Source organism: Chlorocebus sabaeus, chromosome 24, assembly GCF_047675955.1.
Source record: "Chlorocebus sabaeus isolate Y175 chromosome 24, mChlSab1.0.hap1, whole genome shotgun sequence".
Lineage (NCBI taxonomy): Eukaryota > Metazoa > Chordata > Mammalia > Primates > Cercopithecidae > Chlorocebus > Chlorocebus sabaeus.
The window spans coordinates 34,943,067-34,962,016 of NC_132927.1; the positions used below are offsets into that span (position 1 = coordinate 34,943,067).

Genomic DNA, 18,950 nt, shown 5'->3' on the forward strand with positions numbered 1-18,950 from the left:
GTTGTTAATTGACTATACTTCACAGCACAGATTAACAGCCTCAAAACAGAGCCGTGCCCGTGGTATCCAGGGTATCTTGTTGGCCTGAGACCTATATGTGCTACAGGTTTCGCTCAGTTAACTTTCCGATTCTCTGGCCATAAAAAAAGAGTTTTTCCTCAGCCTATTTTATCTCAGCACTAACAATTTGCTTTGGTATAATAGTGTATTGCTCTTCTGTGCTCCCTGACAGCTTTATGGGTTGTTTCCTACGGATTGCATTGAGTAATATGCTGTAGGCTGGCCTAGGAAGAAGGGAGATTCTAAACCTCTTTTTGTAATTATTAAATTCTTACGTAAGAGAATCTGTGAAAACTTTTCACCTTGAAAGAAATGGCCCATGAATTTCCTTTATTTAATACAAATTTCAGATTTTCTCATGACCCTTTGCTTCCCCTCTTCTCATCTGTGATGCATAAAGACAATAATCCATTAAAGTATTTTCTATTGATAGTCATTAAAATTCAGCTGTTTAACTTCCTTCTTTACATTAAGGCCACTAGATCAAACTTCTGTTTACCTGGTTTTATGAGAATAACGGTGGGAGTGCGTTTGGTTTGTGTTCTTTTAGTGAATAGGAATGAATCATGATTATTTCTATGCTTAACTGATTTTCTTCTGAAAAAATAAATTTTTCTGTAGTTTCACCAGGTGGTATGGATCAGACACAAAACGAGCTCAATCCGTACCTCACATGTGTATTTACAGGTAAGAGTTTTACTTTAAAAGTTCTTAAACTTGGAGCTGTTCAGATTTTTTCATTGCCTTACGATTCTTTCTCTCATAATAACACAGTAGAAATACTAATAGCAATTTTTAATTCTTCTGTAATATCTGTAAATTCACCCCAGGTTATAAACTCAGTTCTCCAAAAGGTGTAAGTTAGGGGACAGGAAAAAAAACCTATCTTTTGGCTTTGGAAAGTTTATAAAATGGTGAATTAAAAGGCTGCAGGTGTGGTATTCAGCGCACTAAGGATGGGACTCGAGATAATTCCAGCTGGGGGAGGTTATTTGTTGGGACAGGACAGTGTTTAAACTTTGAAGTCATTTTAAACAAAGTGAAGCAGCTGGAACCTGGCATAAGAAGAAACAGACCTTTCACATTAACGATTGCTTTTTAGAGGAAAAAGAATTGGAGTTGTTTTTACAGGTGTCGGAACATTTATTCTTCCTATAAGAACTGCTTTGTTTTTACCTTAAATTATAAATTTTAAAATAAGCATTTGTCAACTCATTTGAAAAACAAAAAAAGTAATAGGATTCATATGCCTAAAAGATATTTTGGGATAAGATCATTGTAACATTTTAAGTTACCCTTTCTAAAACATGAGTAAGGAAAGAAATGTTTAATAGTGACTAATTCTGGAAAGCAGAAGTGAATAAAATATTGCATACTATACTTAACATCAAATGATAAAGCACCTTCTTCATCAAGACTTTCATTTATTCTCAGACACTGGGACTATGATGTTGCAAATCTGTACGACTGGGTTAAGTATGTGAGGAGAATTGAATACAGCAGGATAGTTTAGCAGCTGCTTACGCAGGTATTGGAGCAAGAGTGGATGAGCCCGGGGTGGACAGGAAAAATGCTTCAAGAACTCAATAAAACACAGCTGAAATACTATGACATTTTCACAGACAGCTGGGAAGCAACTGCATTGCTGGAACTCAGGGCTGATTTTAAAGACAAGATCTGGTCAGCGTGAATCTAAGCAAGCTGTTAGCAAAGAGAAACCACAGACTCTCTAGGTAGAAACAAATCAATTTGGTTCAGCAGTGATTTCAGGGTCCGCTATTTGCCCAGCATAATGCTGAGGCTTTGTAGGATGCAGAGGTAAATCAGACAAAGTCACTGTCCTAGTGGAGCACATCTTTAACAGAAACAACAGACTTACAAGTTAGTAACAATAATACAAGGTGATAAGGTCACAGATACTTACTGTGTACCTGCTGTACTAGTCACTCAGAACACAAAGACTGTCAGTTCCAGAGACTTCGCATGCTCTTAAGGAATGCATTGTCTGGTAGAAATGACAGATCCATAAATAATTACAGTGCAGTCTGGGAAGTGCTGCAATCAGAATAAGACAGCCACAATTAACAGGAGAGGAACTAATATTTCACCACTATCACTGGAAAAACAATTCAGAGAATTGAATCCTACCATTCATTACATAACCTATTACTTAGAATCAATTATAGTTTTACTTAGTTTTATAAATCTGACATCCAAAACCAGAAAATATAAAATTTTGTTATGAATTTTAAATATTTTTAAAGCAAAAAAATGGAATTTCAAATGTCAAAAACGTGTATTATATCTCAGGAAGCTTCTAATGCATGGTCTGACTCCATGGCATGCCCCACTTAAATGCATGCCAGGTTAAATGACATACTGCAAACCCATGGAATCAAGGAATAGTCTTTTTTATAGACCTGAAAACAGCTGTTGAAACAATTACATCATAGAGTAATGACTTGACTGTGCAAATTTAAAAAGTCAAACTTTAAAAGCATCAAACTATATTTAATAGAGGTAGAAGATTTATATTTGCTTTCATGGTGATTTATTAAAATGTTACATCTTTGCTTTAAAAAAATTTAAATTTTTTTATGAATTTACCTTTTCGCCGGCTCACAGTAATCTAAGTGATGCTTTTTTTAATGTTCCCAGTCTAAAGAGTTCTCTTACAAAGTTCTAAAACTGTGATTTAGCTTGTGTAAATGAATACTTTAAATAAAAAGATTTCGGCCAGGCGCAGTGGCTCACACCTGTAATCCCAGCACTTTGGGAGGCCGAGGTGGGTGGATCACAGGGTCAGGAGTTTGACACCAGCCTGAACAACATGGTGAAACCCCGTCTCTACTAAAAATACAATAATTAGCCAGGTGCGGTGGTGCATGCCAGTAATCCAAGTTACTCAGGAGACTGAGGCAGGAGAATCTCTTGAACCTGGGAGGTGGAGGTTGCAGTGAGCCGAGATCACGCCATTGCACTCCAGCCTGGGTGACAGAGCGATATTCCATCTCAAAAAAAAAAAAAATTCCCAAAATGTACATTAGCAAATACCTTTATATAAGATGGTACATTGTATTGCTATAACTTCTTGATTAAAACACAGTTAACTAGAGTTTAAAGTAGCATAACTATTTGGAGGCCTCCCAGAGTGCACTCTCTCTTTCCCCATCCCTTTTTTTTTTCTTAATTGTATTTCAATGAAACATTCTTATTCCTCCTTCTAAAGCAGAGTACCATTTGCAGCCCACCCTGAGCCTCATTGCCTTTTAGATAGTGGCTTCCAATTACATAAAAGTAAGAGCTGATCTGTTTGAGTGCTTTCTATGTTCCAGCACTATACAAACACTTTGTAATGTATTATCTCGCTGAATCCTCATAAAAACCTCTGAAGTTGGTACTCATATTTTTTTAATAGTTGAGAAAACTGGAGTTCAGAGAAGTTACATAACTTTTTCAGTCTCTTATTATTTTCTATCCCTCTTACCTTTTACCTATTTTTCTTTACAGTACTTATCACTTCCTGTTATATTTGATGTTTATTTCCTTACTTGTCATTCATCCCCTAAACCCAACAGAATGTCCGGCCGGTGAGGTTGGATCCTTTGTTTTCTTCACTGCTGTATTCTCCAGAGTCTAGAACAGTACCAGGCACATAGTAGATGCACAATTGATATCTGTTGGATGGATGAATGAGTTCGGCTCTGCCCTATTCCAGAATCCATTCTCTTAATCCCCTCTGCCTTTTACTCCTTCCCATACAGAAGCCTCACACCAGCAGTCTGGGTGGGGCCATTCCTAAGTGACCTGATTTGGACCCTACTCTTGACCTGTCATAAAGAGACGTGTTCTTAAAACTTCATCCCTGCTCCCAGGTTTGTTGGCGTTCTTACTACTGCCTAGTCAGTCAACCAAATCTGTCATTTCAGAGTGAAACTTGGTTCTTTATAAGTACTAAGTCTCCATCCAAAATATCTTGACCCTATTTCCACTGCTAAGGACCATTAGTTCTTCCATGGACTATTTTCATAGATCCGTCTCCTCTCTCTTTATCTTCCACACAGCTATTAGTATGATTTTTACCTTTTTTTTTTTTTTAACTTTTATTTTGCGTTTGGGCGTACATGTGAAGAAGGTTTCTTGTATAGGTAAACTCGGGCCATGGGGGTTTGTCATACAGATTATTCCATCACCCAGGTATTAAGCTTAGTACCCAATAGTTATTTTTTCTGCTCCTCTTCTTCCTCTTACCCTCCAACCTCAAGTAGATCCCAGTGTTTGTTGTTTCCTTCTTTGTGTTCATGAGTTCTCATCATTTAGCTCCCACTTATGAGTGAGAACGTGCAGTATTTGGTTTTCTATTCCTGTATTAGTTTGCTAAGGATGATAGCTTCCAGCTTCATCCATGTTCCTGCAAAAGACATGATCTTGTTCTTTTTTATGGCTGCATGGTATTCCATGGTATATATGTACCACATTTTCTTTATCCAGTTTGTCATTCAGGGGCACTTAGGTTGATTCCATGCCTTTGCTGTTGTGAATAGTGCTGCAGTGAACATTTGCGTATATGTGTCTTTATGGTTGACTGATTTATATTCCTCTGGGTATAAACCCAGTAATGGAATTGCTGGGTCAAATGGTAGTTCTGCTTTTAGCTCTTTGAGGAATACATCATATTACTTTCCATAATAGTTGAACTAATTTACACTCCTACCAAGTGAATGAGTGTTCCCTTTTCTCTGCAATCTCACCAGCATCTGTTATTTTTTGGCCTTTTAATAATAGCCATTCTGACTGGTATGAGATGGTATCTCATTGTGGTTTTGATTTGCATTTCTCTAATGAGCAGTGATATTAAGCTTTTATTCATATGCTTGCTGGCCTCATGTATGTCTTCTTTTGAAAAGTGTTCGTGTCCTTTGGGGTTGTTTTTCTCTTATAAATTTGTTTAAGTTCCTGGTAGATGGTGGATATTAGACCATACATTTGCTCAAATTATTCCTCTCTTCAAAATCTTTTGTGACTCCTTACTGCTTTTACAGGACTTGGCCCTGGCCATGCTTTATAGCCTCATCTCACCATTCCTCCTATCCGAACAATATCTGATATCAGAATACTCAGAGTTCCCTTAACACATTAACTTTATCTTGACTTTATTTTGTTGTTCTTGTTTCCTTCATTGCCTTCCCACCATCTTTTCAGTCCCAACTCAATGGCTACTTTCCACTTCCTTTAAACTAAGGATTCCTATACATGTTTATCTCCTCTACTAGGTGATGAACTTCTTGAGGATGAGGACTCTGTCTTCTTCATCTGCATATGCTCTTAGCTCCATACATGCAGAAGATTCATATAGATGTTTAGTTAGTGCATATATGCTTTTGGAGAAGCCCACCTTAACGTCTCTGGGGCTCAATTGCCTTGTCTGTTTCCCAGATTTACTGTTAGGATCAGATTATATGATGGGGAAAATGTATTTACAAAATTTGAATTGTTATACAAATATAAGGCAATAACTGCAAGAAATGCTTATAGTGATTGAATTCAGTATGTTCCTTGAGACTTGGAAACTTCTAGGAGATCCCCCCACCCTAAAAAGTTATAGCTCTAGTTATAGCATTGAGCAATTTAATCAGTAATTTCATGCACAAAGTAGAAAAAGAAGGTATATACAAAGTGGTTTTGTGAAATTAAATAACAGAGAAAAGAGTATTTGGTATCACTGTTGTTTTTGGAGATGCATAACTCAAGGAATGAAGTTTTTCTTAATAATAATTAGAAGGTAACATTAAGTTGTTTGTATGAGTGGAAAATTAATTTGCTCTAGAACTTAGTTATATCCAGTGTTAGTTTTTACTTTATTGATGAGGTGAGCTCTGATATTGACTGCTTCCCTGAGTTATTTTGTGTATTCTGCATCATGGCTTTGTAAAATATAAGAATATTTAAATATTATATATTATTAATGCTTATGTCCTATACACATTTTTAAGGCCAGGCATGGTGACTCACATCTGTAATGTCAGCACTTTGGGGGGCTGAAGAAGGAGGATCACTTGAGACCAAGGAGTTTGAGACAAAGGAGTTTAAGACCAGCCAGGGCAACATAGGGAGACCCTCCCTTTACAAAAAATTTTTTTTAATTAGCCAGGCATGGTGGTGCATACCTATGGTCCTAACTACTTGTGAGGCTGAGGTGGAAAGGTGGAAGAATCACTTGAGCCTGCAAGGTTGAAGCTGCAGTGAGCCATGATCATGCCACTGCACTCCAGCCTAGGTGACAGAGCAAGAACCTGTCTCAAAAAAAAAAAAAAAAAAAAAGATTAAAAAAAATAGTTTTTAGTGTCTATTCATTTCATTTTTATTATATCCTGACAAACTATAAAGACTAAAGTCTTTTCCTTTTTAAAATATTTATTCTATTTAAATTCACATAAAACTTGCTTTCTTTTTAAATACTATGGTATTATAGTTTGTGATATTGCTGTAATGATGCCAAATCTTCCTCTCCCTTTTTATAAAAAAATGAAATTGATACAAGTAACAAAAAAGGAATGGTATAGTATTTAAAACAGTTTTTGTTAAATTTCCTTATATGAAAGGAATTTTCCTTTTATAAGTATTCTAATCTTGGACAGCTGTGATTGAGTCATCATTAAAATCTCCAGAACTGTCTAATTGTACTGTGGCCCCTATACAAATTTAATGAAAGATTCTATGTTATTACTGTAGAAACTACTTGAAAAACATAAAGGGATTTTAGAAAAATTACTATGACTCTTTCTTGTCTGAAATATGTTTTTTAGATTGTTTAAGGTAATTTATTGTTAAGGTATTTATTATTCTTATGTCTATGGTAAATCCATGAAATTTTAAATGGGGATTTTTGTTTGTTTTAAATAATACCAAGTTGACAGTCTTTATATTCTTAGGCTTTGTGCTTTAAACTTACAGGGGTGAATTCGGGTATAGGCAGATACATACACTTAACGTAGTCAACTTTGAATTTTTTACATATTAATGAATTATTTATCCCAAACTGCCTGCCCTCTACCACCAGCCAGCTTTCATATTAGACATTATAATATTACTCTCAATCCATGGAATGGGAACTTTTTTTCATATTTCATTAAATGTAGAGATAATGTCTACTTTACAGTAGAGAGAGAAGTCTATTTTACAGAGAAAAACGCTTTCCAAAGTCAAGTGTCAGTAATACTTGGATGACCACTGCAGTATGTTTTTCCTCTGACATTGCTAACCTTATATCACTTCTGTTAACTAATAGCATAACACCCTTAGGCACTCAGTAAATCATTATTAATGACATGCTCTTGAGTCCATTTTTTAGGAATAGGAGGAAGAGCAAAGTGCCTTGGCAACCTTTGACTTCAAATGCCTTTTACATGACTCATGTCTTACCTCTTTAAAAACAAAAACAAAAAAAAAACAAAAAACACGTTCTTGTGCTAACCACAAACCTTTAATTTCTGGCTATTATAGTGTTTTATTGCTCTCCTAGCTATTTACTTAATGGTAATAGTAGTAATAATGGCTATCTTTTAGTGGTAATGGGAGCGCTTAGTTTCTGACCACTTACTGAGTGCTAAGCTCTGTTGTTGAGCTCTTCACTGACACTATTTTATCCTCACTATACTGTGCAAGGTAGGTACTATTATCCCATTTAACATGTGGGAAACTGAATGGTAAAATAACTTGCTGACAGCCACACAGCCAGCAAGAAGTCTGGATTTCAGAGACTAGGCCCTTAACCCTACTTGATCTTACTTAGCATTTATCATTTGTATCACAACTTTTAGTTTATATACTCTTGAAATGTTGTCTCTGACTGATTAGGAGTGATGGTAGAAAGGAGGAAGGTGTATTTTATCTCTCTGACAAGTTCGAGCACCTTGGGACAAGAGATTCCCTCATATGCAATACTTATTTGGAATCCATCCCCCATCCCTCCCCGGCCATATTATTTCGCAAAGTATAAAGCACGTGAATACTCAGGATATGCATGTTGAGCTGAATGAACTTGTCCTTTGTGCAGGTGGGAAAGCAATGCCACTCTCCGCTTCACAGATGCCCCCTGCCAAGGTGTCCATGACGCTGCCCTCAGTGAACCTCGAGGATTGCTCTCAGTCTCTGAGCATCAGCATGATGCAGGAGGACGTGGAGTCTTCGGGGGCAGATACCTTCTGAACGGGAAGAGACAGCCAGCACAGTGTTTATGCCACTGATTTTAAAGTCATTTTACCTTCGCTGAAAACCCTCTCTCAGACTGTTCGGTTTTTGAGCATATTCTGAAAAAAAAATTTCCAATTTTTTAAATAAAATGAAAAGCATAATTTGGGTATTTAAAGTTTTTAAATAAAATAAGTATAAGTCATCATAAGTCTGACTGTGAGTTGTTTCTTAGAATCCTGAGATAGCATAGAGTAGTGGAGAGGGCATGGCTTTTGACATCTAGGCATTTAATCTATAGGTGTAATTATCTATGTATTTATAAAATTAGGTAGTTCAAGGTTATTCATTCTGACATTTTTATAACAGCAAATAGAAAAAAATTAAATGTCTATCAATAATAGACTGGTTTTAAAGTGGTGGTACATCAGTACAATGGGATACTATGTATTACAAAAAAAGACTTTAAAAAGTTTATGTATTGATATGGAATAATCTCTGAGATGCACTGTTAAAGTGAAAAAGCCATGTGCGAAATAGTGTGTGAACTATGCAATCGTTGAAATTATTTAAAATGGGGTGGGGAGGAATTCAGATGTATGGTATGTCACATATTCTTACATGTGTTTGCTTGTAAATGTATTATAGAAACAAGAAACTGCAAAGTTTGTCTCCAGGGAGGAGAATTGTTGGCCGGGTGATAGGAGAGGCTAAGTGATAAGAATCAAGGATAATCGCGGTTACTATGTATTTGAACTTCAGTTGTGATAGAAAAAAATTATCAGTGAGATTAATTTTTATATGTCTTATGTATACCATATAAACTTTTATAAACCTGTGAAACATGTAACTCTATTAACTTTTGCAACATAAATACCTAAAATTAAAGGAAAATAAAAAGCATTGCTTCGTAATCAGATACATGTAGGTTCTAATCCCAATTTCTGTAACTCCTTGCTCTGTGATAGGGGCCAACGAAGCCCCTTCTTATCAGCTGTTTCAGGTTAATGGGTTTAATACTTATTTTTGCAGAATAATGGGCATTAGTGATTGTGTGTGGAGATGGGGTTGGGTAGTGCCCAGCACAGTGCTTGATACCATGTAAGTGCTCACTAGATGGTGGTGGTCTTATTATCTTGAGGGATTTCAGTACTGTATAGTACAGGGTATAAGCACATGAAAAGAAAGGCAGCCTAGCACTAGTGAAAAAAATTTACCTCCCGGAAAAATCATTTTCTGTCATAACTGAATTTCAAACACACAGTAATTACAGTCATCCTTGACTTTTTCAGCCTTTTTGTAGGTTGCTAAGTGGGTCTCAGCACTGGCAGCACATTAGAACCTCTGGGAGCTTTAAAAAATACTAATGCCTGGGCCTTGTACCAAGGGATTTCAATTTAATTGATCTTGGATGGGGTCCAGGCATTGGTATTTAAAAAAAAAAAGACCTTTTCAGGTAATTTTAATGGGCACTCAAGGCTGAGAATTACTGAAGAGCAATTTAGAATTCCTTTAACTTCTAGTAGGGGCCATTGCCTGGGGATTTTTTTTCTCACTGAACATAGAAGCTGCAAGAATCTATGGAAAATCAGAAATGTGTCAGCCTTCTACATGCACTTCCTCACAGCTTCTCTCAGGTATTTGGTTACTGGAATGTTTTAGGTTTCACTTTAGAACCCATTTTCTTTGATATGGCCCTTTGGACAGTTCTGCTTATAATAGTTTCCTTTAAACAAGTGGAAGAAATGCTGCTCTGTGGATTTTAATTTGTTTTTGATATTCATCTACAAGTCTCTGGGCAAGGTGAAAGCTGGTGAAATGTTGCCTAGTGCTGCTTCATTTTAAACGTGACACCCTAACCCCCAACCTTGGTTTCTGGTTTTCATGGTTTTTTCTGCCTTGGAAGGATGTTAGCAAAATCTTATTTTAGCTAAAGCATTTTTTATTTAAAGGTGTTGGTAGATTTTTCTCTCTAACCATAGAAAGCCTGCCTTTTCTAACTTTAGTGTAGAAGTGTAATCTTGGATTTATTCTACTCCTTGTGCACTTGAGCTTTTTTTAAAAAAAAAATTAGTGTCCGATTGAATTTCGCTCTTGTTGCCTAGGCTGGAGTGCAATGGCACAATCTTGGCTCACCGCAACCTCTGCCTCCTGGGTTCAAGCGATTCCCCTGCCTCCGCCTCCTGAGTAGCTGGGATTACAGGCGTGCGCCACCACGCCTGGCTAATTTTGTATTTTTAGTAGAGACGTGGTTTCTCCGTGTTGGTCAGGCTGGTCTCAAACTCCCAACCTCAGGTGATCTGCCTGCCTCAGCCTCCCAAAGTGCTGGGATTACAGGCGTGAGCCACCAAGCCCAGCATTCATCAGTATTTTGCTTTATAGGATTATTTCTGTTTAGGGTTACTCCTGTACACATTCCTCTGCCAACCACTTCAAATCCTTTTGGAATAAGACTATATATGTAAAAACAAACTAAATGGCACTTTTGATTTTATAAGCTTTAAAATTTTTATTTTATATTTAATTTTACAATTTCCAACTTCTGGAATAAACTATGAGACATGCTATGAAGAGGTAGACTATCAAAATCAAGGCTGTTAATATTGCTGGGCTATGACTGGGCATGCTGGCTCATGCCTGTAATCCCAAGACTTTGGGAGGCTGAGGGCAGATCACTTGAGCTCAGGAGTTTGAGACCAGCCTGGGCAACATGGCGAAACCTATCTCTACCAAAAATACAAAAAATTAGCTGGGCATGGTTGCACACACCTGTAGCCCTAGCTACTCAAGAGGGTGAGGTGAGAGGATTGCTTGAGCCCAGGATGTCAAGACTGTAGTGAGCCGTGGTTGTGCCCCTGCATTCCAGCCTGGGTGACAGAATGAGACGGTGTCTCAAAACAACAACAACAACAAAAAAAACCAACACTGAGCTAATATGCCTTAACACTAGGCTAACGTGTTTAAAATGTTCCTTTCTGCTAGGCGCAGGTGGCTCACACCTGTAATCCCAGCACTTTGGGAGACTGAGGCAAGTAGATCACCCAAAGTCAGGAGTTCGAGACCAGCCTGGTCAACATGGTGAAACGCCATCTCTACTAAAAATACAAAAATCAGCCAGGCATGGTGGTGCGCGCCTGTAATCCCAGCTACTTGGGAGGCTGAGGCAGGAGAATCACTTCAACCCAGGAGGCAGAGGTGGCAATGAGCTGAGACTGCACCACTTCACTCCAGCCTGGGCAACAGAGTAAGGCTCTGTCTCAAAAAAAAAAAAATAAAAATAAAATGTTCCTTTGGTTTAAATCCTAAATTCGCTCTTTGTATACTTTAATAGAATCTTGAATAAATATTTTTATTCTTAGAAGATTATTTCAATATGTTTCTTATTACTTACAGGTTTCTGATTCCTTAATAACTCTTTAAAATGTTAACATATATCTTTAGATCTTTTATTGTTTTTCTGTTAACTCAAAACATTTTAAAAATAAGTAAAGTAGCATTTTTAAGTTCATAGTGTATTACCACCCCCAATCAAAAAATAATTCTATAACTGGCTGGGCGCAGTGGTTCACGTCTGTAATCCCAGCACTTTGGGAGGCCGAGGCGGGTGGGTCACCTGAAGTCAGGAGTTCGAGGCCAACCTGGCCAACATGGTGAAACCCCGTCTCTACCAAAAATACAAAAATTAGCTAGGTGTTGTGGCATGTGCCTGTAGTCCCAGCTACTTGGGAGGCTGAGACGGGAGAATTGCTTGAACCCAGGAGGTGGAGGTTGCAGTGAGCTGAGACTGCGCCACTGCACTCCAGCCTGGGTGACAGAGCGAGACTCTGTCTCAAAAAAAAAAAAAAAAAAAAAAATTATTATTATATAATTGAAATATACTTATCTTTTGAAAGATGTCCTGATGCTGTGGTATTTCCTTATATATGAGTAACTTGAACAATAATGGAGAGTACAGTCCTTCATATTTCTGTGCTGTTACTAAGAGAAAACTCACTGAAGCATTCTTTTCTATCATACATCCATATGTGCATCTGTTTAACAAACATGAAGTATGAAGGACATGGGGTGTACAGTGTGGCGTGGATCCTCGCGGGGAGGCTGGGCAGTCACCTCAGGATTTGTCATTCCTGCTTTTGGTCATATGCCTCTCCTGGAGGACAGAGATTAACCACAAGAAATTCTGTCTCTCCCTAATATGGAATCATCATTTGATCATTAAACATCAGTTGCACAGTAGTTTTGAAGATCTTAGAAATGCAGTAGAGAAAAGCAAACTTTCTAATGAGAAATCTGATCATTATAGTTTAGGGAATTTCATGAAGGCAGTGTTTTTATTTGACCTAGGTAGGAGAATGGGGGGTAGATTTCAAGTGTCAGACTGTCGAACCTTTGAGAGTCATCAGCCTGTGTCTGTAATCTTTTTAAAATATTTTTTCTTCTTGTCCTGAAGTGTTTACCTAGAAACAATAGGAAATATTAGCCAGAGTACAGATGCCCCTTTATGAGGCCTGTAAATATTGTAAAGCTTTGATGGTCCAGTAATTACCAAGACAGCAAGCAAATCGGAGCTCTTTTTCTGAGTCTTTATAGTATAAATAGTCACATTTATAATTTCAGCCATAGTGAGGAATAAGTTATTGATACATCTCTGGAATTCAGGGACCCCTAACCAGAGTTAAAAATCCTCAAGCAGTTCAATACACTCCTACCATCTCCTGGGAGGTCACTCCTACAAGACTTCTGAAGAGACCCAAATGATGAGACTGAACAGGACTTAAAATCTTCAAAGGAGCTGGGAAGGAGTCTATCTGCCAGGAATACATGCTCCCTGGGAGTAGTTCTCAGTATACATAGAGGTCACAGATAAAGAACAGGCCCACTGGCCCCATAATTAATATGTTGTATATGTAAAGAGTTAAAAGTGTATGTCTTTTTCCCAGAATTATGATGACAAACTATTTGAGTTGGCATCTTGTATCCTGCTTTTCCTGAGCATGGACATTTTTCTATTTTTTACAAGGTGTTACATTATAAGTAAATATGTAAATTGTAATATAAGAGGTATTTCTATCATCAGGATAGTTATATGGGATTGCTTGTCAAGCTTGGTAAGTATGTTTATTTCCTTTGCTCACATTCCCCAATAGTCGGACAGGTTATAAAAGTACCATGGACACTCGAGATAATTTAAAAATGTGATTGGGTTGACTTTTCTCTCCAGATAAAATATTGACTGTGTGTAGTTCTATGTAATTAAAACAACAGTCTGAGTAGCTGAGTGTAGAGATATTTGTGGTATGCTCTAAGTATACAGAAGATGTTCAGATCTTAAAGTTGGTGGGATTGTTTGCTAGCATTAAGCAGAAGTATTCCTATGATTTGAGTGTTGTCTGAAGATAGAAATGGATAACAGGTCCAGCAAGAGGCAGGTTAGCAGATGAAGCTATGGTCTCTCATTCTTAAAAACAAGGTAGTGGAAACGTATTTTGCTTCAAAAAAGGGAGGGGAAAAAATGAAGAAAAGTACAGTCATAGAAAAGGAAAGCAATAGCTTTTAGTTACACATACCAATTTTACACAGGAGTCAGTTCATTTGATTGGGTATAACAAAAAGATCTGGTTTTGTTGTTTTTTGTTTCTGTTTTTTCATTGTCTAGGGTGGAATTTGTACTTACAAAGTTGTCCGCTTGATCTGAAGATCTCAGGTAAGTTGTGTGTGCCTTGAAACCAGCTTCTGGAGGCTTGTTGGTTAGCCTCAACTTGTGGTCACTCATGGGAGTAGAAGTCCATTCGTCTTAGTTGAAAGTTCATTTTCAATATGACATATGTAACTGTGGGTCAGTTGTAGCTGTTGTCAAGAGGACCTGAAGTGGCTCCTTCCAATAACGTTCTAATGCATTTTTGTGTCTGTGTCAATTAGCATTTTCTGTAGGACAAACCACCCCAAACTAAGTAGCATAAAACAATCATTTACTTATGATTTTGGGGATGAGCAATTTGGGCTGGGCTCGACTAGGACAACTTTGCTTTGCTCCACATGATGTTGTCTGATCCTCACACATGCATTTACACTCAGTTGATAGTTGATGGCCTCACTCACATATCTAGTGGTTGCTGGCTGTTGGCAGGGAAATGGAGGTAACTGGGTCATGTGTCTCTCATTATCCAAGAGGCTAGCCCAAGCTCATTTATGTGATGTTGATCTGAGAGTTCCTATGAGCAGTAAGAGAGGGCAAGCTTCAGTATGTAAGCAGCCCTCAAGCCTCTGCTTGTGTCATATTGCTAATGCTTTGTTGCCCAAACTAAGTCATGTGTCCAAGTCCAGATTCAAACAGTAGATAATTAGACTCCATTTCTTGGTGGGTAGATCTGTAAAGTCGCATGCTAGGGAGCATGCATATGGGATGGGAAGAATCTGTGGCTATTTTTGCAACTTAACAAACATTGATTTCTCTTCTAGTGGAACTGGTCACTAAGCTTGAACTCATATAAAGGTTTGAATGATGTCTTCTTTAGAAAGGTGGTTTGTACATACTGGGCACAAAACCATACACTAATGAACTTCTGATAGTATTTAGCTAAACCTGCATGTGACAAAAAATAGTTCTTGGTAGAGTTATTCCTAACCACATAGGGCATGCTATAAATGATGTCCTAGAGAGAAAATCTGTATGAGCTCTGAGAAGGTAATCTTGTGGCCATTAACACTAGTGGCAAAACATTAGGCTAAGGCAGATTAGGGATTTTTGATACTTTAGACTTGGAGTCAGCACATTTTCTCAGTAAAAGGCCAGAGAGTAAATATTCTTGGCTTTGAAGGCCACATGTGGTCTCTGTCACATAGTCCATATCCCTCTTTGTTTTTTCTACAAACTTTTAAAATATGTAAGAAACATTTTTTAGCTCATGGACCGCATGAAAAGACTTCAGGCCAGATTTGGCCCATGGGGTGTAGTGTGCCAGCCCCTGATTGGGACAGCTTTTGTTTCAGTGCCTCCATTTGTTCTTTTTTACCTTTCCTGAATGGAGAGTACAGTTTTTGCATTTGGAGAGAAATTCTGCAGAGTCCTATAGGACTGTTATGGTGAAATGAGTTCCACAGTCACTGAAAAGAAGTAGGAATTCCCTGTATTGGGAACACAGAGTCTAGCAATGTTTTCTTTCTGAAACATCCATAGATTTTTTTTCTTTCTTTTTTTTTTTTTTTTTTTTTTTTTAGACACAGTCTTGCTCTGTCGCCCAGGCTGGAGTGCAGTGGCACAATCTCGGCTCACTTCAACCTCCGCCTCCCAGTTTCAAACAATTCTCTTGCCTCAGCCTCCCAAGTAACTGGGATTACAGGCGCCCACCACCATACCTGGCTGATTTTTGTATTTTCAGTAGAGACGGGGTTTCACCATTGTTGGTCAGGCTGGTCTCAAACTCCTGACCTCAAGTGATCTACCTGCCTCAGCCTCCCAAAGTGCTGGGATTGCAGGCGTGAGCCACCGCACCTGGCACATCTGTAACTTTTCATCAAGGAACAGGTTCTATCCCTCCTGATAACAGACTATTACTAATATATATTTACAGCTTAATGACCTGGATGGTTGTATAAAACTCATTTGTAAATGCTGAAAGGGCTTTGAGGAGTTTCTGTATTTTGTTTTGCCTTTTCCGTTATAACTGGGTAATGTTAGTTATAGATGAGATATTATTCTACCACTTCCTGATCAAATTTTGATTTTTTTTCATTATTTACCATGGAGCTTAATTTGATTCTTTCATGATGCAAAAAATCATGGGTCAAGTTAGCATCCATTTGATGGATCATGGCACTCCCAGGCCGCTGTCAGAGACTGCTAGCACCCAGCTTTATGAAGAAAATGTCCCTGTAATTGCCAATATTGTTTCTCAGAAGGCTGGATTGATTGTTATGAGCCAATTATAGCTTGTCTAAATTGAGCCAATTTTCCTTCCAAGTGGGGATAGATGTCAATTTGATGGAATTCTTTGTAGTTGGGGTAATAAAAGCTACTTGTTTAGCATTTGAGTTAGCAAAGGCATTGTCATTGGTTTTCAGTGTTGTAGTTTGTGAGTTTCTAACTTAACTGACACACATTTTTCATATTGAATAGCTTATGATGAATTTTCAATGTCTTTACCATTTTTGGTAGTTTTAGTGTCTTTACCATTTTCGATAAGAGTAACTTAAAAAGTAAAAATATCCACTTTGTTTCTGTAGTATCCCACAGTTATGAGCAATTCCAAATGCATATCTACTATCTGTTTAGTGTTTACAATTTCTTCTTTGCCAAAATGCAAGACCAAGTCAGAGGAATTCATTCATCCGCTTGGGCAGACTGAACATTAGCCCATGGAGCAGCCTTGATAGCTGTATGTTAGGTAGCGACAGTGTATTCTGTACAGAAAATGCCTTTGTTATTTTAAGGTAAGTCATCTACAAATACTATTAAGTCAGAATTGACTAAGATTTGATCTGGGCATTGTTGTGTGTTTAGTTTTTGCCTTCTACTGAAAATATAATTTATATAGTAAAGTACTAATCAAGTGGAGAGCTCAGTGAATTTCTACTTTTGTCTATATATACCTGTGTAATGTCTCCCAAGTAGAACTAGAACACTTCCTAGCAACCCAGAAGGTTCCCTTGTGCCCCTTTCCTAGTCAATACATACCCCTCTTCCCCTAGAAGTAACCACCTTTCTGACTTCTATCACCATCAGTTACTTTTGTTTATTTTTGAATTTCATGTAGGTAGAATTACAGAGTATGTATTCTTCTTTCTAGTTTCTTTTGTAAGTATAATATCTGTGATGTTCATATATATTTTTGTAGTTGTTTTTTTTTGTTTTTTTTTTTTTTTTTTGAGATGGAGTTTGGCTCTTGTTGCCCAGGCTAGAGTGCAATGGCTTGATCTTGGCTTACCGCAACCTCCGCCTCCTGGATTCAAGCGATTCTCCTGCCTCAGTCTCCTGAGTAGCTGGGATTACAGGTATGCACTACCACGCCCAGCTACTTTTGTATTTTTAGTAGAGATGGGGTTTCTCCATGTTGGTCAGCCTGGTCTCAAACTCCCGACCTCAGGTGATCCGCCTGCCTTGGCCTCCCAAAGTGCTGGGATTATAGGTGTGAGCCACCACACTCAGCCAGTTTGTTGTTTTTTATGGCTGTGTGGCATTCCATTGTGTGACTATACCACAATTCATTAATTCATTCTACTGTTGATGGACATTTGGGGTCTTACCACTTTCTGTTATAAATAAAGCTGCTATGAATATTGTTGTACATTTATTTTAGTAGATAGATGGGCTGATTTGTTTTGGAGGCATTTCTGGGTAATAGGGTAGGCATGTGTTTAGTAGGAGCTAAGCATTCTTAATCTCCCAGGTACCACAAAAGTCACGGATTCCTCCTTATATAGAAGAGGGAGTCAGTGGTGAGATTAAAATCTGAATGATGTGCAGTTGTGAGGTTGACAGTAGAAGGATTTCACCATCAGTGAGGCAGCTGACAGAGAAATGCTGAGTGCTGCCTAGAAGTAGCAGGGACTGCACAGCATGTGGAATGCAAAGAGCTGGTGCAGCAGTAAGCGCTAGTTAACCTGCTGCAGGAGCTGTGACCCCTGAGCTGCTGCCCCTGCCCTTGTAGGCAGGGAGAGTACATTGTAGCCACCAGACCGGGAGATTTGTTCAGAGAGCCAATACACTACTGGTGTGAAGCTTCTCTCAGCCGAATTAATGCTCCTACTAGGCAGCTTTGTCTTTCCTCTGTTTGGCACAGTTAGGGATATACAAAGTATAGAGTTGCTGGGGGAGACCTTCAGAGAGGGGTAGACTTTTTCTGCCTTTTCATCCCATGCAAGGGAGTCTGTAATCTTGTCTTAGGAAGCTCTTATAAGGGCAATCCTGAGAAATTTTTTTTTTCTTTTTTTTTTTTGAGACAAGGTTTGCTCTGTTGCCCAGGCTGGAGTGCAGTGGTGTGATCTCGGTTCACTAAAACCTCCACCTCTTGCGTTCAAGCGATTCTCCCACCTCAGCCTCCTGAGGAGCTGGGACTACAGGTGCGTGCCACGATGCCCAGCTAATTTTTTGTATTTTTAGTACAGACAGCGTTTCACCATGTTGGCCAGGCTGGTCTCAAATTCCTGGCCTCAAGTGACCCGCCCTCCTTGGCCTCCCAAAGTGCTGAGATTACAGTGGCAAGCCACTGTGCCAGGCCCTGAAAATCTTAATTGTCTTTGATTTTGGGAGCTTAGATAAAATGAAATAGTTTTCATTCTGGAGGATAACAGAGAGTATCTGCCTACAGACCAATCATAACCAAAATCATTTCATTTCAAATTTTGTAGATCTTTTGAAATTATGTAGTTAGAAATTTTCAGGTAGAGTTGTAACTTTTCAGTTGACATTTTATGCCCCTTTTCTGCCAATTTCGTTAAGAAATAATTGAAGTCTTATAGCAGGAGAACACAGCAATAAATTGTATAAGGGTGGATCTTCATGGAGTATTTAGATCCTTAAGATCATTTACTTAGACATTGAGAAAAATATGAAGGTGATTTTATAGGTCCTCAAGTCTGATGATTTTTGCATATGAAACAAGCAAGCACTGATTCTCTTTAACTACTGGTTACTAAAAATAAAGCTGCATGTTTACGTACTGCCATAAAACATTGACTCATGGAGGGGATGGAAGACAAGA

At 38.2% G+C, this 18,950-nt stretch overlaps 1 protein-coding gene across 9 annotated transcripts in view; it reads left to right on the forward strand.

Annotated features, from left to right (window-relative positions):
* The window catches only part of KIAA0586 (KIAA0586 ortholog), a 121,194-nt gene extending 112,733 nt beyond the window's left edge, over window positions 1-8,461 (forward strand). For 6 of the 9 annotated variants that reach the window (XM_037984053.2, XM_073011030.1, XM_037984054.2 and 3 more), the window contains 2 exons: window positions 682-747; window positions 8,117-8,461. In XM_037984053.2, coding sequence (XP_037839981.2) covers window positions 682-747; window positions 8,117-8,173 — 123 coding nt within the window. In that variant the 3' untranslated portion in view covers window positions 8,174-8,461. Of the gene's footprint in view, window positions 1-681; window positions 748-4,172; window positions 4,258-8,116 lie in introns of all 9 variants that reach the window. The other 3 variants (XM_037984058.2, XM_073011033.1, XM_037984061.2) reach the window with 2 other exon arrangements.
* Window positions 8,462-18,950: the final 10,489 nt, after the last annotated feature.